Source organism: Gracilinanus agilis, chromosome 3 (assembly GCF_016433145.1).
Source record: "Gracilinanus agilis isolate LMUSP501 chromosome 3, AgileGrace, whole genome shotgun sequence".
Lineage (NCBI taxonomy): Eukaryota > Metazoa > Chordata > Mammalia > Didelphimorphia > Didelphidae > Gracilinanus > Gracilinanus agilis.
The window spans coordinates 628,538,257-628,562,670 of record NC_058132.1 but is presented as its reverse complement, the minus strand read 5'-3'; the positions used below and the strand labels follow the sequence as shown (position 1 = coordinate 628,562,670).

The 24,414-nt window shown below is 35.5% G+C and overlaps 1 protein-coding gene across 3 annotated transcripts in view; it reads right to left on the bottom strand.

Moving 5' to 3' along the window:
• Positions 1 to 24,414, bottom strand: part of RASA2 (RAS p21 protein activator 2) — a 130,745-nt gene that overhangs the window by 33,229 nt on the left and 73,102 nt on the right. For all 3 annotated transcript variants that reach the window (XM_044670828.1, XM_044670827.1, XM_044670829.1), the window contains exons 6-13: positions 22,599 to 22,671; positions 17,436 to 17,512; positions 15,890 to 15,988; positions 8,021 to 8,177; positions 6,749 to 6,897; positions 5,053 to 5,167; positions 3,685 to 3,759; positions 2,613 to 2,736 (exon numbers count right to left, since the gene is read on the bottom strand). In XM_044670828.1, the coding sequence (XP_044526763.1) occupies positions 2,613 to 2,736; positions 3,685 to 3,759; positions 5,053 to 5,167; positions 6,749 to 6,897; positions 8,021 to 8,177; positions 15,890 to 15,988; positions 17,436 to 17,512; positions 22,599 to 22,671 (869 nt within the window). The remainder of the gene's footprint in view (positions 1 to 2,612; positions 2,737 to 3,684; positions 3,760 to 5,052; positions 5,168 to 6,748; positions 6,898 to 8,020; positions 8,178 to 15,889; positions 15,989 to 17,435; positions 17,513 to 22,598; positions 22,672 to 24,414) is intronic.

Below are 24,414 nucleotides of genomic sequence, written 5' to 3'. Positions count from 1 at the left end.
GAGTGGAGGGAGGAAGTGCTCAGGAAGTGCTCCTTCTGGTTGCCTGGACAGAGGGACAGGGCATGCAAAATATGTCTTTAGGCACTGGAAAGAGGGGAATGGAGCAGGTCCCCTGTGTCAGGGTCAGCATGCATGCCAATATCTCGCCAATACTGGCCTAGGTATTTGCCATGAATTCAAAAGAGACACTAGACATCTACTCCATAAACATGTATCCTTGAAAAATTACTATTGGTTAAGAGGGCAAAGCCTTCCTGCAGCAGTTGGCTGTAGAAATATACACCTCCAGGAACAACAGGTACAAACAGCTATAGCCATTCATTCTGGGTGTACAGGTTAATTTTTTTTAATTAATTTATTTTTTTAAACCCTTAACTTCTGTGTATTGGCTCCTAGGTGGAAGAGTGGTAAAGGTGGGCAATGGGAGGTCAAGTGACTTGCCCAGGGTCACACAGCTGGGAAGTGTCTGAGGCTGGATTTGAACCTAGGACCTCGCATCTCTAGGCCTGACTCTCAATCCACTGAGCTACCCAGCTGCCCCTGTACAGGTTAATTTTTAAGTGGATATTTCTGCTAGAATAGGCAGAAGTGTAACTGAAATACTGAAATTATAATAAAATCATGTGTTACAATCAGGGAGCTATATTGAATTTTGGCATTATTAATTTTTTGAAGCAAAATCTCTAAGAAGCAGCTGCTGCTTTTGTCACATAGATAAAGTCTAATTCAAAATATTAATTTATGATTAGAGTTCTCTGGTTAAATTCAAAGGTCAGCGAGGTATTTCTTAATGTACACTGTCATTAAAAAAAGAAATTTATCAGAAAAAGATGAATTAAGTTTTGACTCTGAGAAGATAGCTATCTGTTGGAGGGAAGAAGAAATAATCAAAATTTGCTGCCAATAGACTTGGGGCACATCTTTTTTAATGGAGCAGTTTGAGGTGGATTTAGAAACAAGCAAACAAAAATCTCTCAGCTACTAGAAGATAAAGACAAGTAAGGAGAAAAGTTAACTAGATCCTTCTGGAGATGACTATGCAAGTCATAACTTCAGCTGGTCAACGATTTACAAATTTATAAAATTTCTTCTATCTAGGGATTGTTTTATTCATTGTATTTGTATCCTTAATGCCTGAATAATTGAAAGACAAGAATTATTCTTTTTAAAAAAATCCTTACCTTTTATCTTAGAACTGATACTAAGTATTGGTTCCAAGGCAAAAGAGTGGTAAGGGCTAGGTAAATAGGGTTAAGTGACTTGCCCAGGGTCACAATGTTAGGAAGTGTCTGAGGCCAGATTTGATCTCTAGGCCTGGCTCTCTATCCACTTAGCCACCTACCTGCCCCAGGAATTAATTACTCTTAAGATATTTCAGTACTGAATTTAAACACAATGTCATCTATTGGGTATTTACTAAGCATAGAGTATGTGTCAGGCATTATGCTAAGAGCTGGACATAAAAGAAAGGCAAAAACAGTTCTGGTTCTCCAAGAGTTTATAGTCTAATAGGGGAAACAAAAAGCTAATATCTATTTAGAAACAAGATTTCTACAGGATAAACTGAGTAATCTCAGAGGAAGGGCCCTAAGATTAAGGAAGACAGAGGAAGGCTTTTTGCAGAAGGTGGGACTTTAACTGAGACTTGAGGGAAGCCAGAAGGTAAAGACAGGGAAAATGTTAAAAGGAAATTTAAAATAACAAAATACTGGTAAAGCTTTTATCCTCTAAACCTATTTATAAACACAAAAGCATTAAGTATACAGTGTGTGATAGTTTTTTAACTCAACTAGATATGGCTAGGAAAAATCCAACTCTGACTAGTTCATATAGTATAAAGGAAAAAGAGTGGTGAATATAGATCTGGCAAGGAACTCTTATCAATTCTATTCATGAGACTCATCATAGTTGGTAGCAGTGTAACCATTAATATATTTTCTATCTTTGCTAGGAACATATCCCCCTGTTATCTTTTGGTGGTTTTCATCTGCTTCTAGCCTGAAGCTACGGTCTAGATAGGCTGACAAAGACCACTTTTAAAAATTGTCATGACGGGGCAGCTAGGTGGCTTAGTAAATTGAGAGCAAGGCCCAGAGACAGGCAGTTCTGGGTTCAAATCTGGCCTCAGACACTTCCTAGCTGTGTGACCCTGGGCAAGTCACTTAACCCCCATTGCCTAGCCCTTATCACTCTTCTGCCTTGGAATCAATATATAGTATTGATTCCTAAATGGAAGATAAGGGTTTAAAAAATAAATAAAAATTGTCATTAAAAATTGATAATATGGTTTTTTGAATTTAAAGGAAAAGACTACAGATTGTTAGACAGTGCCCAAGGCAGGTTAACACATATTTTTTTAGATTGGACATATGATTTTGTTGGTGTCAGTAATGTCAATTGATAACACTCCTATCCAACCAATGTAGAGGGGCATCTTTTTGAAAATGCAGGGATCTTGTGTGGTAAAGCAACTTTTTCCTGGTCCCCCAGCCATTATGTATTTGGGGTAGCACCTGGGCCTAGGATCTTTTAAAGTTAAACATCATGCATGAAATGTGATGTGAATGCCTGAGAAAGACAAAATGAAGAGATTTGGCAATAGATGCACTTACTAGGAAATCTTTGAGCAGCCATATGTCTCAGCGAATAGAACACATCACACATGACAGTGGGGCAGCTCATATTGGACTGTATAATCATACTGAATAATTTTTCTACGTAGTAGCGCAGATTCTCCTACAAGAACAAAATAATACTTTAGCGTTTTTAAGTATCATATAATGTTAACCAGGTTCTTTTTTTTTACATTTTGCCTGCTAAATATGATAAATTCAATGTAGAACATGGTTATTAGAAAACTACTGGATTCTGAACTCTGAATTCTAAGATACTGAGTACTGAATCTTAAAATGTCTACAAGCACAAAAATCCTTAGTAATTCTTAAATGGCCAAAGACATCATCAGTTGTTACTATATTACCACAGAGACTTGTATGTGGTTTAATTCTTTCACACAGTTTACCTTCTTGACCATCTACAGAGATATTTTGAATAATTAATCTATTTCAAAGGAGGATGATAATATCTGAGAAATGAATGGAGCTTAACAGTTTTAAGACATGGCCCAAAGTGCATTTTATAAATTCATTCAATTAGAAAATGGCACAGTTCATGAGCTATTTCAAAGCATTAAAAAGCCAAAAATGGAAATAAAAATACATAGACCAAAGCTGGTGAGACACAAATGAAGTAAAGTGTCTCAAAGGTAAATTAGGAACAGAATCAGTAAATGCATGCATGGTGGCAGGGGGCTACTAAAACCACAGCCTTTTGGTCATGAATAAATTTGTTTTATCAGGGTTGGTGGCAGAATTAGTAGATGAGAACTGAGTTCTTCAAGTCATCCTGGAGTAGAAGTTGATTACTATGAACTCTGAATATAGCCACAGTTTCAACTGATATATCAATGATACTTAAATGAAAAAGAATAAACAAGTAAATGAGATAAAAATTTATTAGGGAAAAAATACTACATTGAGAAGTCAACTATGAGAAATATCACTATTAATAGTGTTAAAGAATACATAAAATGAGCTTCCCTTAACCTATCATTATAACATGCAGCTGGGAAATGGATCCAGCTTTAAATATAACTTTATAAAGGCTTATAAAGTAAAGGTTCACCTTATTACTTTCTACATTATCCCCTTCTTTCAATCTGATAGGGTCAATTTCACAGGATTTTGAAGATTCACATATCTGAAAAGAAAATAATTTTGAATTAATTTATTTTCTTCCTACATATCTAGAAAACTATGCAAAAATATATTCCTGGCATATTTGGAAAAAAAGATGAATAATAAGAAGCACAAAGTTCAAACATAAAAGGACTTCAAAATACAATCACTTATTGAAGATTAGAAAGAAACCTCAAGACATTTCCCAAGAGGTTAACCGTATCCTTTAAGTTCTCTTTCAAAAGATCAACGAGACCCCAATGTGAGGACCCTGCCCCTATCTAACAATACAGATCACAATTTCTCCATGCCTTGACAGACAGTCCTCATGAGTTGTTGTAGCCAAAAATATTCACCATCTGGTGGTCAGACTTTAATGATAGGCCTCTTAAAACTTAGACTGATGGAATTTAGAGGAACTGTAATGCATTTGGAATAGCTGGATTTGAATCATAGTTTGGTTACCTACTATCTAGGTCTAGTTCTTCATATAGAAAAAGAAGGGGTTGAATTAAATGGCCTCTAAAGGTCCCTTCAAACTGTAAATCTAAGATCCCATGACTCTTAAATGACTAATAGTCAGTTGTTGGACATACTCAAAACCTTTCTAGCTGGTCTTTAAAATATTTAAGGGACTCTTATGTAGATGTGAGATTAGGTTCATTCAGCTTTTAGGAGAAGCAATACACAGAAACATCCAGGAAAGTAATTTTAGCTTTGTGAAGGGGCAAATTCCTTAATGATTAGAACTATCAAGGAAGAGACCTGGCCTCTCCTCTGGAGACATTGACATAAAGGCTAGAGGGTTCCTTGCTGGGGATGTTGTGGAGGTCATTTCTGGCCAGATACAGGTAAGGCATTGATTTCCAAAGTGGATGCTACCGCCCCCTGGTGGGTGCTGCAGCAATCCAGGTGATGGCCACAGGTGCATCTATCTTTCCTATTAATTGCTATTAAAATTTAAAAAAAAATAATTTCCAGGGGGCTAATTAATATTTTTTTCTGGAAAGGGGGCAGTAGGCCAAAAAAGTTTGGGAACCATTGAGGTAAGGCAAGAAGGCCTCTGAGATACCTTCCAGCTCTAAGAACCCATGGTTCTGGAAGAATCTTCCAGATAAGAAAGTGTTCTGTTGGCGCTGCTGTCAAGAACCCAGGCAATGGCACTCATCTGCCACAATGAAGCATCAGAAGAGGACGCTGGTGAAAGCTTTAAGTAATATCCTGCTGAATTTAGCTTCTCTTTGTTCAATATACCACTTAACCAAGAGATTCAAGTCTACAGATTATTGGTAGTTATTGGTAGTTCTCACAATACCTCATCTAGGATAGGTTTTAATGTCACTTTCAGGTAGTGCCTTCCCACTATTTTCATCATCTCATCCAGACATCGAGTAGCCAAGGAATTTCCTCTAAAAATTGTGTTTGCATCTCTGGAAAAAAAAAATGTATTCAAGTTAATATCAACTTTAGTAAACAAATGATCTATTCTGGCAGATGTTGAATATTTAAAATGGGTCATATGCCCAATTGGTAAAACTTATACCCAGAGAATAAAAATATACCTTTAAGTTTTTATTGTTTTAAGGATCTGTGATTTAGTTACTGTGGCTATATTTATATTTTTCTAAAGCCACAATGTAAAACCCTCTATAATTTTTTTAGAAAGCTTTTGAGAGTTGCTATTACTGAAAATCTGTTAAGACTATCTCTGTACTTAGCTAGGCTAGTCCTGGACAAAAGATACAGTTTGTCACCAAATCTGTCTGCACTCGAGTCCTTGCCAATCTAGTAGGACTGATTAAAGCTTGTACTACTCTGGCATCATCAATGAGTCAATCAATCAAAAAACATTTACTAAGTACTTATTATGTAACCTTTAAGAACCAAGAGTTGCCACCATATTTCCAGTCTCACAGGTTTATAAAGTGGACATTTTTCTTGACTCTTCCCTTTCATTCACCCCACATATCCATTCAACTGCCAAATGCTGTCATTTCTAGCTGCGCAATACTGCTCATACTCTGGACTCTATTCAAAGGGTCACCCAGTATCTAGTTCAACTCCTTACAACCTCTTCTCACATGGATCACTTTAATAGCCTCCTAATTGGTCTCCTGGCCTTAAATGTCTCTCCACTCTCATCCATCTCCCACAGAGCAGGTCTGATCACGTCACTTCCCCTACTCAATAAATCTGGTCTCAATCTACTTTCTCGCTGTTCTAAACAAACATGCCATGCAATTTCTCACTTCTGTGTCTATATTAGCAGTCCTCCCTGACAGAAATGTATTCATTCCTTGTCTCCTTTTGGAATTCCATTTCCTTCAAGATGCAATTCAAATGGTACCTTCTATGAAACCTCAATTCAGCTCTAAAGCTCTCTATGCTCCCCTCAAATTGCCTTACATTTATTTTGAATATACTTATTTTTGTACATATTGTCCCCTAAGAGGAGGAACAATTTTATTTTTATTTGTTTAAAGCATATAGCACAATGTTCATCACACTGTAGAAATTTAAGAAATGCTTGTTAACTGAATAATGATGAGACATTGAAATACAACTTTATGGTAAGCACTTCTTATATTTTTTCTAATATGTAAATAAATGTGCAACATTAAAAAAGCCAATACAACCAAGTATTAAGATATTATGCTAATATTCAGGTATTAGAGAATAAAAAGATAAGTGGATTTTACATGTAAATATGTGAAGACTTAGTTGTAGAAAAGGGCAACTGTGTAAACCCTAAAAAAGTCTATTAGTTTTTGTTGAGACCTGAAAGCATTTAATTTCCCTTTATAAAATAAGCCTAAATTTTAGTTAATACAATAGCAATTGAACTACAAAAAAGTTGGCTTCACAGCTTTTTTTTTTTTGTAACTCTCTATGGTTGCTAACCATGTCAGAGCAAACTAAAGAGAATAACTTTAAGAAAGGCAGATTGCCAGGCTCAATTAAGAAGATGAATAATTAATGTTTATTAATACCTAAAATAGTAAAGCACTTACTGTGTATCCTTCAAGTCTAATTCAGCCACTGCAGAGGCAAAAGGAACAAATTTATTGTGGTGCAGCAGCAGTCGTACAAGGGGCAAAACAGCATCATATTTATCACGACAAACTTCACCCAAAATGTAAGCAGCTGAGGAAGAGATAGGCTAGAACAGAGAGCAGAGTGAACAAAACAATCATAAATACAGTGAAAAATGAAAGCAATAGCTGCTAAATAAACCCTTGAAACTCAGCTGCATTTTTACATAATAGTAACAAAATCCAAAAAGCAAAACTAGAAAGGAAAACTGCATTCCAAAAACTAGAAAATACACAAAATATCTGGGAATCAATCTACCAAAGCACACAAAAGATTTATAAAGATTCAATTTCAAAATGTTCCTTAAAGAAATAAAGAACTTCTAAGTTATATGACCCTAGGCAAGTCATTTATTCCCAACTGTTTAGCACTTACTGTCTCTTCTGCCTTAGAATCAACCAAGGTATTGGTTCTAAGATGGAAGGTAAGGTTTAAAAAAAAAAAAAAAAAGGCCTATAATACACCGCTGGTGAAGCTGTGAAATGGCCCTTTTTCACCACTGATTCTTCACAAATTCACATGTGCATCTATAGTGGAATGGCTAAATAGATTGTGACGCATGAATGTAATGGAATACAACTGTGCTGTTAAGAAATGATTTATGCGATTCAGAGATGCATGGGAAGATATACATGAACTGATGTAATGTGAAATAAGCAGTCCAAAGAACAATATACCCAGTGACTCTAACAATATAATAGAAAAAATACACTATGCGCACGCACGCACACACGCACGCACACACACACACACACACACACACATCCAAAAGTGAGTGTAAAAAAATATAAAGATCAGGCAGGGCGAAAATTAAGAACTAGGAGAAGAAGGTGTGCAGGTGCTGAACATTCTATGTTTTGGATTTTTAAAATTATATAGCTTATAGTAAAAGATAAAAATATTTATGTATCTGCTGAAAATAATAACATAAAATTACTTTATAAAAAATAAGATCCCCATGCTCCAAATTCAAATAAAGATGCTGTGTTGTTAATCATTTATCATCAATGATCTCTCCAGATTTGTCATCTTTATAGAGTTTATTATGAGTTTTGAGCTGGGAGAAAATACAGTCCATTTTTAGGTCAAGACTGCATCTGAATATACTTTATATGTTTCTGATTCAATATATGTTGGGCTACTTTTATCAAAGCTTAAATTAAAAAAAAAAAAGAATTTTAATAATGTACCTGAACATCTGGGGATTTTAGCAGCAAATTTCTCAAAGGACCATAGTATTCTGAAGGAAGCACATAGTCTTCTGTATAGCATATATATAATCTAAGTGATCCCAGATCATCAGTTTTTGAAGACTTATTTCCATTATCTCTTGGTTGCAATAAGTACCTAAAGTAAAGAATACAAAATAGTTTTTTAGAAAAATCATCTTTAAGGTTAGAAAATGCCACTGACATTGTTAATTTAGAGGGTTTTAAAAATACTAGTGTTGGTCTCTAATATATAAATGGGAATGACAGACTTTTTTGTTTAAGAAAACAAAGGAACTCTCTTTGGAATTTTTGGACAGGTACAAAGATAAGGTTCTCAAAGATTTGATTAGCATTTGGTCAGTTAGTAGTCCCAGAAAAGATACTAAAAGGCAATACACTTCTAAAATTCAATGCATAATAAATAAGGAAAAATTTAGAACCATCTTTATTGATGTAATTTCTTAAAGAACAGATGTTAGTTAGAAATAGCTAATATTGTATATGTTAAGTAAATTTAATATGGGAAAAATCCAGATTAACAAAGAAGATAAATTAAGAAGACACTTGTTTTAAAAAAAAGGATTTTGCTTATTAGTAAAGGATGAAATAGTCTTAATGAAACTATATGCCTATATGAAAATTATCTGATTTATAATTAGCTTTTTAGGCATTACCTAATACAAAAAACCAAATATAATACTCAAGAGTACTCTGAACATCTAATGAATTGAAGGCTCATATGGAAATCAAGAGGTAGCTTTCCATCATCAACAGAAAAAATTTATTAGTCTTGCCTCTTCTCAGCTTTTTAAAATAATATCACAGTGTTCAATATTTTAGAAAAATTGATGAGTTAAATATAGAAGACAGGAAGAGGGAACAGACAAGCTTATCTTCATCTTCAAAAGTTGTTGGTACAGAAAGTAGCATAGGTTGAAAGAAAAAATTTATGCTAATAAGTTTCAAAGCACTTCCTGCTCCTTCCTAGTTTTTATTATCCTCAGGGAGTTGTAGTCTTGGTTTGAAAAATAATGCTTTAAAACTGTTAGTGAAATCACTAGAAACAAATATTTCAGCAGTTGAATCCTCAAGCCAATAGCACCATTCTGGGTTGGGAAGATGAAGTTCATGCTGTGCATGCTCACTGTTTCAGTTCCAGGAGGTTCAGATGCCCTAGAAAGGCTCCCATAGTAGTGGTTAAAAACAAAAACAAAACACCATTAAGAAAGAAGAGAGACATCCCTATTTAGTTAAAGAGGCTCCTTTAGGTTGGTGAACTGCCCTATTCATTTAAATTAAAACCACTGGCATATTCATGCCAGAAGGTGTCCTAAGCAAACATTTAAAAATCTGGACTTGCGAACTCCAAGGGAGGAAGCTACCGGCATCCATGCAGACCAACAGCTGCTTTGAACACAGCCTATTGGTGTCACAAATAGGCCTGAAGTCAGGCTCTCCTCTTTCTGGAGTTAGCTCTCTAGCCTATCTGCTGTAACAACTATCTTTCAGTAGACATCTGCCCACTAAAAAAAGCTAACTTATGAACCATTTGTGAGACCAGTGTGAACTAGCAGTGGCCTGAATTAGAGCTAGAAGAGGAAGTTTTTATCTATCATGAATAAAATCTATTATGAAAAGGAAAGTCATCTATCAAGTAAATTAAATGAGATAAGAAATGACCAGAGTTTAGCGAAGTAAGTTGTGATCATTTTAAATGTAGCTTTTAAAGTCAAACACCTAGGTATTTCATCATTTGAAATTATAGTTAAACTCAAATAGTTATGGGTTTGAAAAGCTGTAAACAGATAATTTCGATCTAAAATAGGTTTTCCTATAAAACTAAGTTGTTTCAATTATTTTACTCATAATGTACCTTAATCATGTCATATACACGTCCCTATCCATATACAAACAATGACATGGCTTTATATATCTCTGTAAGGCATGTTAAGTCTTTTCTTCACAAGAAGTCTTTCATATAGGATGTTAGTCTAAGTATATAACCATTTTGATTAGACAGGCGGCAATTGAGACTAAGGGTTTCAGTCACTTGCTTATGGTCACCCAGCTCTTCAGTAGTCTCAGGCAAGGTGTAAAGTTTAGCCTTCTTTTCATTCCCTCCCTCCTCTTGCAACATATTATTGTTTTTATAGGAAAATGCATCCTAGTCCCAACCTGGGATTCGAGAAGCACATTCCTTCCTTTCCACCCCCATGCTGAAGAATTGAGAACATTTTCTCCCCGCATCTCACCCACTGGCCAAGCAGTTTGAAACAATCACACTCAGCCCCAATGGGTGGCGGTGGCATGAAACTATGGCAAAGAAGGGGCTACAGTAGGGATGGGGAGAGATGATAGGAGGGTTTCATATCCTACTGACAGAAATGTCCAGTGGCAGTTTTTGGTCCCTATTCTCCCTATTCTTTTCTTTTAAAAGCTCCAGAGAATGAACTATCTGGCTACTTCTTTTTCCCATCCAATTTTCTCCCTTAGTTTTGCCTTGACACAGAAAGCATTCTCTCAGTGTCTCTCCTAAATTTCTATCCTGAATAAGTACAAAGTCAAAAGTTTTCTGTTTTTTTTTTTGTTTTTTTTTTTTTACTGCTACTAACAAGGAGAAATAGAAATAAAAAGGCTCCCTCCCTTGTTGTCACACAGCATCATTAAGATCAACAGAGGATCTCTAAAGGACCTCTGGGACCATCAAATCAAATCCAGTCTCTTTATTTAACAGGTGAAAAACCTAAGGTCCAGTGAGTTCAGTGATTTCCACAATCACATAGATATTAAAGAAGAACAACCAGACTCCAGATCTCCCTCTCCCTCTATAGCACTTACTTTATTCTCTCTCTTACTTTTAAAGCGAAAAGAAGTATAAGAAATAAGGGTAGATAAAAGCCATCTAAATTTCAAAAGAATCTCAAAAACAAGGAGCTATATAGACCCAAGGAGATCTAAAGTAAGTCAGGGCACTGGGTGAAGAACAGGATACATCCTCTGGGGAGAGAGAGAGAAAATAGACCAGAGCAAAGAATTTCAGGGCCACTGAAGGGACTCTGTAGGGCATAAGACACCGCATCTTTGACTGGCCTTGAGACAAAGAAATAAAGATAGTTGAAGTGTAGCAGATAATGGAAATAAGAGAAGTTCTGGAGCTCCCAGTTGCAGGAAAGGGAAGGCTTTATAATTATGATCAACTCCTGGGAGACTATTTTGGCTCTATACAAAGTCAGAAGAAACTTTTTAAGCCAAGCAATCCCATCTCATATATTTGGGATTTTCATAAGCTCTCAGGATGAAGCAGTTCTTATAGCTACCTTGATAGAAAGAAAATCATTTCAGGTTTGAAGCCTCAAGCCTTTGCCGTGTAAACAGAATAGAGAAAAATAAAACACTTTATAATTTAAATGCTATAGAAGCTAGAAAAATTATACGCTTAGAGTGGACCCATGAAAATGAGTTATTTGGCTGCCATTTCCTGCTTCTTAAAGGTTATCATCAATGGATTTCTAATGAGAAGTTTGCTGTCATTATCTAAATTAAAATTGAAAAAGGACAAGAAAAAGAATTAGAAGAATACAAAGGACATGGTCTGACAAAAGGAAAAGAAAAAAAATTAAACACACCTGATATGCAAAACTTTCTTAAAAGGAAATGAAATTATGTTGTTTACTATAATCTAATGATTTTTTCTTTTGAAAAGATAAAGTTTGACATAATGGCTTTATAATGGCTAACATACTTCCCACAATGCCTTTTGAGTCTTAACATGGAGCTACTGATACATACTTATTGATCTTGTTCTACCTATTTGTCCTTTATATACACAACTAATATGCATATATGCTGCTCATACACATATACATGCATGCAGGCAAATACACCCCATAACCCTACTCAGATTTCTTCCTCCTAACAATCCCAAAGGGCAAGAGAATAATCAAAAGAATAATTTACACAGGGGATTCTGTTGGATCACAGATACAAAATTGGAATAGCATTGAAAGATTCCTGAATTCACACTTCTCATTTTGATAAGATATTAAGTAACTTGTTGAAGGCCATTAAATGGGATGGGAAGCCAAGTCCTCTGACTCCAAATCTAGTTGGCCACACTGCCTTTCAGGGAAAATGCTGTCAGATAAATGAACTTTTGTGAATATTTTTATTCTCAGTTGCTTATTTACATAAAGTCTTCTGTCTTTATCAGAAGTGGTTTCATATAAGAATATCTGTTTCCTTTGGGTTCTGGGATGAAATGAATATGTTCTGTTCATGGTGAAGTACAGCATTATAGAAAGAGATCAGAATTCTCAGCTCAAGTACTATTCAGGCATGTAGGAACTGACTTAAGCCAGTTCATCTTCTAGCAAATAAGAGGAATATATTCTGTTCCTAAGTATACCACTAACTAAACAGGTTACCTTGGCAAATTACTATACTCATCTGGGCATGAAATCTTGTTTTTAAAATGAAAAATTAATTTATTCTAGAAGATTTTTTAAAATGTAGTTTTCATTAATAGCTTTTGTTTTTATATGTCCTTTACTTCTCAATATGTCCCTATCCTTTTGCCCACCCAGAGCCATCCCTTTTTACAAAGAACAAAAAAGAAAGAGGAAATAAAGTTGAGTGAAATTGACATAACAACTAAGAGAGGAACCCTGGGTAGTATTCCATGCCCCATATGTTGGTGATGAAGACTCATCAATCTGAAATGGGTCTAGATAATTTTTAAGGCCCTTTCTAGTTTTAAAATTCTATTACTTATCTGAAGAGCTAATGATTAAAGAAAAAGTTACTCATAAGCGGTATGGATGGATAATTCAGAAGAACTCATATCAAAGGAGGAGGCAATCAATACTGTAACTGTGATTCTATCATTAGAGAACTAAGATAAAAATTTTCACTGAAGAAAAATAGCTGAGAAACAATGTTCTAACAGTTAATTCTATCTAGCAACTTATACTAATAAAAACCCAGGAAATGTGTCTAGGTACTTTCCAAATATCAGAATTAAATCTCTTAAAATGATTCCCTTTCCTACTTTTTTTTTTGGAGTAGCCATAAATAACACCTGAAAACCTATGAAAAAGAAATAAAATAAAGCACAGGGAAAAAAACATTTTAACATAAACACAAATTAGAATTCCTGGGTTGTTATGCTATTAAAATATCGTCCACAAGGGGATGCTGTGGGCCAGAAAAAAGAAAAAAGCCCCAAACCAATCACAGGATTTTTGTATTGGATTAAATTCCTGACACAACAGAAGCATTACTCATTAATAGATTCTGTGTGTCTTTCCCTTAGCAAATGTTCAGATTTTACTGACTCTATCAATGATATTTTTGTAGGTTCTCTTCTGTGTTTCCCATCACCTGGGGCCTGGGCAGCTTCTAAGCCTGTGGCAGGACTATAGCACGACTGCTCCTAAGCCCATACCTCCTAAGGAAGTCTCAATGGAGACTTTTTTTTTTTTTTTTTTTTTTTGCTTCTTAACTGTTCTGTTGGTTTAGAAATAGTTAATGGCTGGACAAGTTAGGGGCCATCACCTGGCAAAGTTATGATCCCTGCTAGATATCATTTGGTTCTTGGAATTTATTGGCCTATAGGCAACCAGGTAAGCTTAGCATGTAGAGCTCTGGGCCTAGAGTCTAGAAAATCAGAGTTCAAACCCAGCTTCAGACATGTATTAGCTTGTGTGATCCTGGGCAAGCCACTTTGCCTCTATATGTCTCGGTTTCCTTAACTGTAAAATGGGGACAATAGTTGCACCTATCCACCATAATTGTAAGTAAAGCACCTAGTACATTGTAGATACTTAATAATTATTTCAATCCTTTCTTCCTTTTTTCCTTCCTCAAGTGGAAGCTTTTTAGTATGAGATGGCTGAAGCCAGGAGAGTCACTATTCCTTAAGAGTGAATATGTAAACAAAGTTAGGAATGCCTCCATGTCCTTTGGCCTATCTAAACCATGTGTCAGACTCCAGACACTCTGTACTTTGGTCTCTGGCCTTGATTCACGCAATTCCACATGGGATATTCTCTCATCCTCTGGCTAAATGATCCATCCTTTAATGTCTAAGATGTCTTATACATAGTGCTGCTCTGTAGACAGCAGAAACTTATTAAGTTTATTATTAACATTTATTAAATGTTTATTGAATTTGTTTTGTTTGTGAGAACTGGAAAAAGTGCATGGCACTAAGTGAGCCCAGAATCAGAAGTAGGACTTCAGATGAATGAAGTCACAATGAAACATACCTAGAATTAACTTTGGGAACAGTATAGATAGCATCCCTAATGCCTATCTTTCCAGCCAGACTTCATGTCATTGTCCCTCACACAATTTATGGTCCAGTTCCACAGGCTTGAGGGGCAAATTTCCCTCCTTCCTGTTTACCTTGAGTAATTCCTCACTTCCTTCAAGGCTAAGTTTACAGGTTGCCTCCTGCAGGCACCTTTTAGGCCTCCTTGAGTCTTTCCCTCCTCTAATTACCTTGCCCTTACAGGCAGGCACAGAATAGAAGCTCAAGGGCAGTGTTATGTTTCCATCTGTTTCTCTTTCCTCAACCTGCAGTACAAGGTAGGTCTTATACATACCAGAAGCCCAAAGCCAAGTGAAAGGCAGTGAATAGGACAGTTAAGTTTTTTCATTTCCTTTTCTAATAATGCAAGAGAAGATTTTTTAAAATGTTAAAAATGTCTAAACAGAAAAAAATGGAGAATAAAAAAGCAATGTAAGAGAAGCATTATTTAAAATCCATAAGAAAAAAATTCTGAAGGCAAACTCATATATGTGTATATGTGCCCAGAATTACCTGGGAAGGATATAATTGAATGATTATAAGGCATAGAAAGACAATTGTGAAAATCTGCTCACTGCCAGACTGAGAATGTAAATTAACTATACAAAGGAAACACCACAGAGTTCTTATTCCTTACTGAGGCTACAATGACTTCCCATCCTGATCACATCATAGATTCCAACAAATCATTCTACTTGAATCCAAAAAGGGGAAAATAAAGAAAAAACAAGGGTTTCTTTGACCAAGAGCACTTCTATAAACAGTAGTTTTTTAAACAAAAGAGTTGACATGACTTAATGTCAGGTTACTGAGTTCAGCAGACTGTCCTAAACTGTTATCTGTGTAAATGGAATTAAGTTTAGCCGATTCATAGCCAAAACTCTACTCATCCTAGGCATAAAAATGATGTAATCCTCACCTCCCTTAATGGGGAGGGGAGATGAGTTACCCACACGTGACAATAAGTAACAAATCAAGAACTAGGGACTGCCCTTTGGGCAGTCCAAAATCAGTGTAGAGACTGCCATTTGTCCACTTGAATTAGAGGTGGACCCCCAGGAAGTGACCAGAGACACTATCTCTTTAAGTATGTGGAGTATGCCTCCTGTGGAGGCAGTTTCCGCCTTGAACGTGGTGCTGAAGGATCTCCTGAGACCACAGACTGCTTGCACTCTGTATTGTCACGTGAGTAAGTTAGGCTGATTTCCTTGGCCTACCTAGGCTGCTTCCAAACTCTGCCTTAAGTAGGCACTAGCCTATCTGGTTGCTCGGCCTTGTGGCTTGTAGCCTAATTTATTTAGCCTTTTAACCTTCTCTCTCGTCCAGGCCTCTGCAGGCCTGGACTAGCCTCTCCCTTTCTCTTTATTCCCATACCTTTACCTTCCTAATTGTAAACAAACTGCCTTAACCCAATGCTGACTTGGGTCTGATTTAATTACGAAATCAACCTGAATTGTTGATTCCTGGCAGCAACACTTTAAATATATATCTATAAAATACCTAAAATCTCCCTCTTACATATCTTATCCCTTTCTTACCAGGCTTGATGAGAGGAATCATTTCTTAACACCTTCACAGGAACCTTGATCTCTCCCAGAAAATTATCAGCTAGGTTTCCATTGTTCCATAAATCAACCCTGGAAATAGAAAACTGGTTTATTTTTTCAAATGGTCAAGAAGGTACATGCCACGAAATAGCTGCAAACTACTATACTTTGTATTGTAGCATTAATTTTACATGCTCAAAGTAGGAGATGTTAGGACATAGCTATCTAGAAAATAGGAAAAAAAAAAGCTGTAGTAGCTTTTATTTAGAAACACAGAAAGCAACAATTTGTCAAAGTTTAAAGCATAAATAAAATAGCTGTCATTTAAATTTGTGCTCTTTTTACCTGTAGAAATCAGGACTACAGTGATTGTTGGATTTGTGAAAAGAAACATGAATAAAAATACTGTAATTTCACTCAAGTATCTGCAACCAATATGCAAATATAGAAAATTCAGTAGCACACGTTACCCATATTTCAATCACGTGATTAATACAACCTTTAAAATGAACACACTGTTAACACCACACTTATACATGCATTTACAACAAAATTATTTCTCTTACCAAGCAATAGCTAAAATATTTAAGACCTAAGAAAGTTAAGAGACTCCAAACACATGCACCTGGTTTAGTTATCTTACTGTACATCTTACCTCACTGACATTTCTGTTAAGACAGCAGATATATTAAGAGGAATAAGACAATTAATTCTCGAATGTGGTATAAATACTTTTCTAAATAATCTTTGCGTCTATAATGTTGTGATTAAAAAATGAAATGGTAATAAAATTTGAAGTAACAAAAATAAAAATGTCCTAGAAAGCAATCTTGGCAGATATCTGTAAAATATACTTTGAATACTGTGTTGTGAAAAAAAAATTAAAATCTAAATAAGAAACCTTTAGAAGAAAATATCTTTTTAAATAAAAAAACCTTTTGTACACACTTGTTATTTCAGTAGTGTGAGAGAACACTTGGTATGGAAATAGCTTCTACAACATAGTGCAGCAATCCTTCCTCTACACCTTATAGTATCCAAAGAGCTGCCTGGGCAACTGAGAGAGGATGACTTGCCCTTGGTCACATTGAGTACAGGTCAAACCCAAATCTTTCTGAATCCAAGTACCCCACTAGGTACTCTACTGCATTTCTTCTTTTATTTATAAACTGTAAAGCAAGATGAATTGTTTTCTAATTTTTGAGCAAACATGAAAGCATCTTGGTTTTGATGACAATAAATATATTTAACACCAAAATTTGTTCAGTTATGAATGGAAGTCATTAAATATAGAAAATTTTTATTTTTCATGGAAATGATTTCCTTCAGAAACATTATTTATACCCATAGTTTCTGCAAGAAAAAGTTGGCAATACTTTTCTTTAGGTTTCTGAAATTATATTGAACATAAGACTTAAAACTCACCTTAGTTACTGAATCTCTCTTGTAAATTTATAGTTTACAACTTCACTAGTAATCACAATCTTTTCTTTAAATACATGAAAATAGTGATTCTCTATGACATCAAGAAACATACCTGATTTCTAGCTTTTCAATGTCTTCCTCCTCTACCTGAAACTGGGATTTTTTGGTGTAGCTACTAGATCTGGTCACCTGTAAAATAAAATCCTTCAACAAATATCCTTTACAAATTCAAAATTTTCCCTCCCCACATCCTTTCTTGTAAGAGATAATTCTCAAATGAGCGTTCTATCCTACATAGAAATATGAAGATGATTTTATAGTCCAACTTCTTGCTCAAAAGTTGAAGCTAAAAATAATAACAAAAGATACAAGCAATAGGGAGCCTGGGATTATGCTCCTAATATGAATGGGAAACATTTTGTATCTGGTACATTTCTCTTTATATACAGTCATCCCTATACTGATCTCATCCATTCCAATTCCCCCAATTATTATTTCTAGGTGCATAATCCTCATTCATGTCCTGTCAAAAAAAGAAAAAGAATTAAAAATAAACAAAATTCTCTAATGTAATGCTACTTCAATTTTCCATGTCCTTCCTGAGATCCAGTTCCAAATTTACAACTGTTTATTGGATATTTTCACTTAGTTAAAATGCTAGAAACTGATTAACGAGCATTTAGTAAGTGCCTACATTGCATTCAAGTCATTGTGTGAGAAGCACAAATATAGAAATGACATAGTCTGCACTCTCAAAGAACTTACATTCTATTGAGGGGAACACACAGAGGGGAATGGTGTCCAGAAAAGAGCTTTGGGGAGGTAGGTTGTCTTGTTCTTTTTATGAGAGTATTTATTTAATTACTGTTCACAGAATAAAAGCAAAAGGGGAAAGATAAGGTGGGAGATATAGGGCAAATGGCAAGATGGGATATAAAGCATAGTCTAAAGTACTTTAATCTCAACATAAGCATCCATTCAACAAATAGTTACTATGACAAGGTAGAGGATGATCACAGCGAAGATCTTCATTGTCCTTAATGTTGTTGTCAAATTTGACTTTTTTTTTTTAAACCCTTAACTTCTGTGTATTGGCTCCTTGGTGGAAGAATGGTAAGGGTGGGCAATGGGGGTCAAGTGACTTGCCCAGGGTCAGACTTTTTTTTAAACTCTGTCATGACTCCATTTGAGATTTTCCTGTAAAGATAATGAAGTGGTTTGCTATTTCCTTCTCTAACTTATTTTACAGATGAGGTAACCAAGGCAAGCAGAGTGAAATTATTTGGTCAGGGTCACAAAGCTGGTAAGTATCTGAGGATGGATTTAAACTCAGGAAGATGAATCTTCCTGATTTCAGGCCTGGCACTCTATTCACTACACCACCTAGCTGCCCCTATCCTTAAGATGCTTAAAATTTAGTATGGGAGGTAACTGATATATGCAAAGAATGATAATAAAAAGAATGAAATAAATAGTGTAGAAAAAGCATAAGAAAGCTATAAGGGTTTTATTAGTTCAGGGAAAGCTTATATTCACCTTTTTTTGGGTGACTAAAGGGGAGAAAAAGAATCATAAGTTTGGAAGCATAAGACCTGGGCCTTGAAGGATAAGATTTAGATAGGTGAAGATTAAGGCAACAGGAGGCATTCTGTGATAAGGAGTCTAAAGAAAGGCATGGAATCAGTGAAGCAGGAAGTACATTCAGGCAATAGTAAATGTTCTGATGGTGAGTATAACATGTATGAAGGAATGACAGACTAGTTAGTGTAGAAGACTGTAAGGCAGGAGACCCCAAATTTGCTATTTAACTAATTGGGTGACAATAGGTAAGTTGTTTAGAATCTCTAGCCTGAATTTTCTCATATTGAAAAATGAGAGCGCTTAACTAGATGACTGATCATTAAGCATTAAGCTCTAAAATTCTATAAATATTTTGAATAGTGAAAAAATTTCTAAGAAAAGTAGAATGAATTACATACTAAGGAGCTCAGATTTAATTAATAAGTTATAAAAAAGCAATTAAGTGGGCCTCAATAAATGCTCAGGTGACATGCAGATGACACAAAGGTAAAAACAACAATCAAAGCACTAAAAGACAGAATACAAACAAAAAGATTCTGAAATAGATTAACATGAGCCAAATTTAAAGATGAAGTTCAATAGAGATAAATATTGAGTCCTCCATTTGGGTTAAAACATCAACTTTATAGATATAGTAGAAGGCATGGTCACAGAATAATTCCCATGGAAAAGATATGAAGGCCCAAGTTGACTGTAGGCCACTGCTTCAACAGGGTAACATGACAGACCAAAAGTCACTGTGATCTCAGGTGGAATTGTAAAGGCAGACAGAATATGTAGAACAGAGAGTCTGATTCTCAACTATTCACTGTTCTAGTCAGACATGTGGATGAGACATTTCATTTCTGCAATCTCCAGAAGAAGGTGTCCAGGACAGTAAAGGCCCCAAATCATAAGAGGATATGCTAAGAGGACTGAGGCTGATTAATCTGGTCATAACAAGGAACATGAATTGTCATGTGAGATGTTGCTTCAACTTGTTCTGTTTGGATCCAGATAGAAGAATTTGGAATAATGGGCAGATGCTAAAAGAAGCACATTTTGGTATGATATAGAGGAAAATTCCTTAAAAATGGAGCTATCCACGAAGCAACTGAGTTGTTGGGAAGTAGTGGGTTCTGCTCATAGTTGGTCTTTTTAAGCTATTATTTTCTTTTTTTTGCATTACTTTCATTTCTTTTCCCCATTTTTCTCCAAGTCGTTTTATTTGATTATTTTAATTCCTTTTTGAGTTTTTTCAGAGCTTGAGACCAATTCCTATTTTTCTTTGAAGTTTTGCATGTGGTTGCTTGGTTCTTACCATCTCCTTTTGGTTCTGTGCTTTACTCTTTGTCACCAGAAATTTTTGAGGGTTAAATATTTCTTTTGCTGTTTGTTCATTTTCCCAGTCTTTTTTTGCCTATGGCCTGGGAATTCTGATAGTCACTGCTTCTGTCTCCTCTGCTGCTGGCTTTCAGAGTTGGGTACTGTGAGCTATTTTGCACTGGGGTTAGATCTTCACTGCAGCAGCACAGGCTTGAAAGGGCCCGGCATTATGGACTTCTGGGCTTCACTGTGGGGTGGTGCCAGGGCCTAGCATGTCAAAGGGTGGGTCTGAGGGGCTCTTTTGTTGATGTAGCCTGTGTCTCAGGATCCCAGTTACCTTATGCCCAATCACAGAACTTGGCGCAGTAGGTGGGAGAGTGGTTGGCCATTACTCCTCTGTGTGCAGTGTTGCTTCCAGTTCCCCCTTATCTGGTAAAAATCAACTCTCTCTGCCTACCTTTCAAGTTGTGTTCACTGGGAGAGCCCCCTAACTCCCTCTTGCTGTTGGTTTTTGACTCCTGTCATTTTGAGGTGCTTTTTAAGATTGTTTTGGAAAGGACTGTTCAGAACGATCTTAGCTTTTGCTGCTACTAAACCACCATCTTTGGCTCCATTTCTGATGCATCTCTTCATCACAGGTCTTCCAGGGGATGTTGGATGGTCACTTGATAAAGATGTCTAATGAGGAAAGATGTCTTAAGGATTCCTCTATTGGTACAGGTTGGACTAGACTACAGGTTACACAAATTTGCATAGGAAAATAACTGTCTTTATTTTCACTAACCACTAAATGAAATTTAGCATTCCCTTCAATTATTTAAAAATATTATTCTGACAAATGGTGCATAGGTTTCACCCGTTTGCCAAAGAGGCTCCTTACACAAGTAGAAGTTAAGAAACTCCTGATCAGAGAATATCTGATCTCTTCTAATTATGAGATTCTGTTACTTGACCCTGTCATATAGAACAGACCTCACAGTTTCTGCTCCTAGTTCAGTGCTTCTCTTATTTCAACAAACTGTTTCCATTCAATTAAAAACTTCTACTCACTGTCTACTCCCTACACAAGGTACTGTGCTAGATAATGGGAATAGAAAGGTTAAAAGAGAGCCATGACTGTTAAAGATGCTAATCATTTAAATACAAAATGGTATTTACTAAATACTAAGGACCTTTTCAGATCATTTTTTGTCTAACTCGACTTTCCAGATGAAGAAAACGAGTCCTATACATGATTAGTTCAAGGTAATGCAGCTAATTAGTGACACAATTGGGTTTAGAATTTAGGTCTCCTAAGTCCCTATTTGATGCTGCTTCTACCCTATCATAACACATACCAATGTTCAATGTTTAATGAGGAGGAAGAAGAAACTTCCTTCAAGGTTCAGCCAGAGTGCTACATTCTATACAAATCCTATCCTAATTCCTCAATGTGCTAGAGCCTACACTGCCACACTACTTTATATATATTTTGCACTTATTTATCATGTACACAATGTTCCGCCTCTTCCCCTACAGAATGTAAGTTCCCCGAAGGAAGAGAATTTCATTTTTGTTTTAGAAACTCCAGGCCCCAAGCATAGGACCTGGCATAGAGTAGGCATGTAATAAACAACTGTTGAATAAATTTGCCCCATCTAAATTCTATACCTGATTCAGTTCAATGTTCTTGTCTGTGAGGATCTTTTTGGATTTTGCTTCTGTGATTCAGAAGTGTAAGATATCCTTTGCAGCTATAGATCTGACAGGCACGTGATTTTATGCCTCTACTCAAGCCAAATTATTAAGACATTAAATAAATAGCACAGATTGCCAGAGCACTGAACTGGAGAGCTCTTTCCAAATTAACATGGAACAATTATGGAATGCTCTTTGTAACAATTTAGTCAATTTTGAAACCATCTAACTGTATTATTGTCTAACACATTTTTTCTACCTTGTCTCTAAGAATGTCATAGAACACACTTAGAATGCCACTTTCCATTCCCTCAAATGCTTTTTCCTTCTGTCTGTTGATTAAACCCAATGTGACCAGTATCTATACTCTATTTTGTTCTAAGTTACTTTTCCCATTTGACTGTGAACTCTGTAAGAGCACGGACTATTTTTTCCTCAGTGCATAGCAAAGGGTCTGATACAAAGTAGGCACTTAATATGTTTGATGCCTGAAGTTTAATCCTCAGTAGATATAAATAGAGTAACAATTTTATTTTATTAAAATCACTAAAAACTTATTTAATGATTAATAATATAATTTTGCTTAATTAAAAATGATTATCTTTGCAATAAGTCTATGAAACCTAAATGTGTTTGAAATATTAAAATTAATTCTCAAAATGAAAAACAACCTAAGTACATTAAAAAAAATTATAAAGAAAAAGTCACCTACCTCAAAATAAAAGATTTCATTAAACTGTGGATTGCTTGTTTTCTTCTTTACTTTTGTCTTCTTCTGGTCGTTCCTGTTCCAATATGGTAGAGTTTGACTTTGTAGAACTTAAATAGCACATAATTATAAAACATGTCATTTTCAACAAGGGGGCTCTTTGCTTAACTTTTAAAGCCAATGGAAAGATCAGGATGAGAATAAAAATCTTATATGCTTGTAGTTAAAAATGTTATTTGAAGAAATTGGTGAATATAAAAATTACTTTTTAGAGAGGAATGAAAGAAAAGTGGCTAGGTACAATGGAAAAAGCACTGAGAAGTCAGAGGGTATAGAATCGAATCCTGCCTTTGACACTGGCAGGATTTTTATCTTTGACTCTGGGAACTTGGGCAAATCTCATCTAATATCCTTGAAGCCTGGTTCCTTTATGTGTAAAAAGAAAGGACTGGACAAGAGGGTCTCTGAGCACCTATGTATACATTTAGCAAATTTTAAGTAGAGGGTGGTTGTGATATTGCTTTACCATATTTATATGCCATATCTACATACAAGTTTTCAAAGTGATTTTTTTAGAAGACAGCAGATATAAGCAATAGCAAAGATACCAACAAACTATTCAAAGACTAGAGGAAGCTCTCCAATGCAGTGGGGAGACTCTTTCTAGAGGTCTTTGGAAGCTCACGGCATTGTCTCATTCTTTGCATCTGTATCTCTATTGCATAGAGTCTGACACGTAATGGGCACTTAATAAATAATAACTGATTGACTGTCAGAGAAGGTATGGATGGGCCACTCTCCACACTGATGAGATGGTGCTGAGGGTGAGGCATGGGTTTGTTACCTATCACAACTCTGCTAAAGTACAACCTGAGTGAAGCCCAAACAATTTTATATGATGATATATACCAAATGATGTCTGGCAAATAAAAATTAACAAAGTAAAAATAAGTCTTGATAGTTTTGAAAATTAAGAAAACTCACATAATTGCCAATTACATTGGCCTTTCAGGATTATATCAACTCTTGCAGTTTAGTAGTATTATTGAAGGTTTTTTAGATAAGCGTAGTTATAATTGAGTAGATAAGATTTAGGATTTAAAACATTTTCGTTTTGGATTTCTTTGCCCATGATCTTTTCTCATGTGGTTAGTGACTTATACAAAACAAAATGTCAGGAAAGGAGTTTAAAAGGAACCTAGCAGCGACCCCATTTGAATAGCAATATTCTGTGTGCCATTATGTGATAATTCTGCGAATTTGAATTTTTTCTCCTTTAAGCAAGGACTGCTACACATCCAATAGTTAATGTATATAAATGTGCTTAATGTGTTAGAAAAAATAATTTAAAAAAACCCTGAATTTAATAACAATAATAATATATTTAGTATGTATAATTATATATTGTACTTTAAAAGAATGTTCCCTTTAGAAAAATGAATTCCTTCAAATTTCCTTAAGTTCCTTTATCTTGAATATGACTTACACAAAACAACTTTATGTACAGCTTTTCAGAAGTTATTATGTAAAATGAAGGTGTACATCTGTAAGGAATATAATAAATGCAGGGGCCTTAGAGATATATTTGCTAAACACATATTTATCAGTGGCTGTTAAACTAGCAGCAAAGGTAGATAAGATACAAAAATAGATCTTCTACTTTGTGTTATTCTAGTTTCTAGCAACTACTCCTCTAATTTCATTATTAGCATGGCTTGATGCTTAGTTCCAATACATCTTGCCTAGAGCTGGTTTGTACCTAGCTGTCTGTGTGTAGCCTCCCTTATCAGAACAAAGCTCCTTGAGAACAAGGACTGTC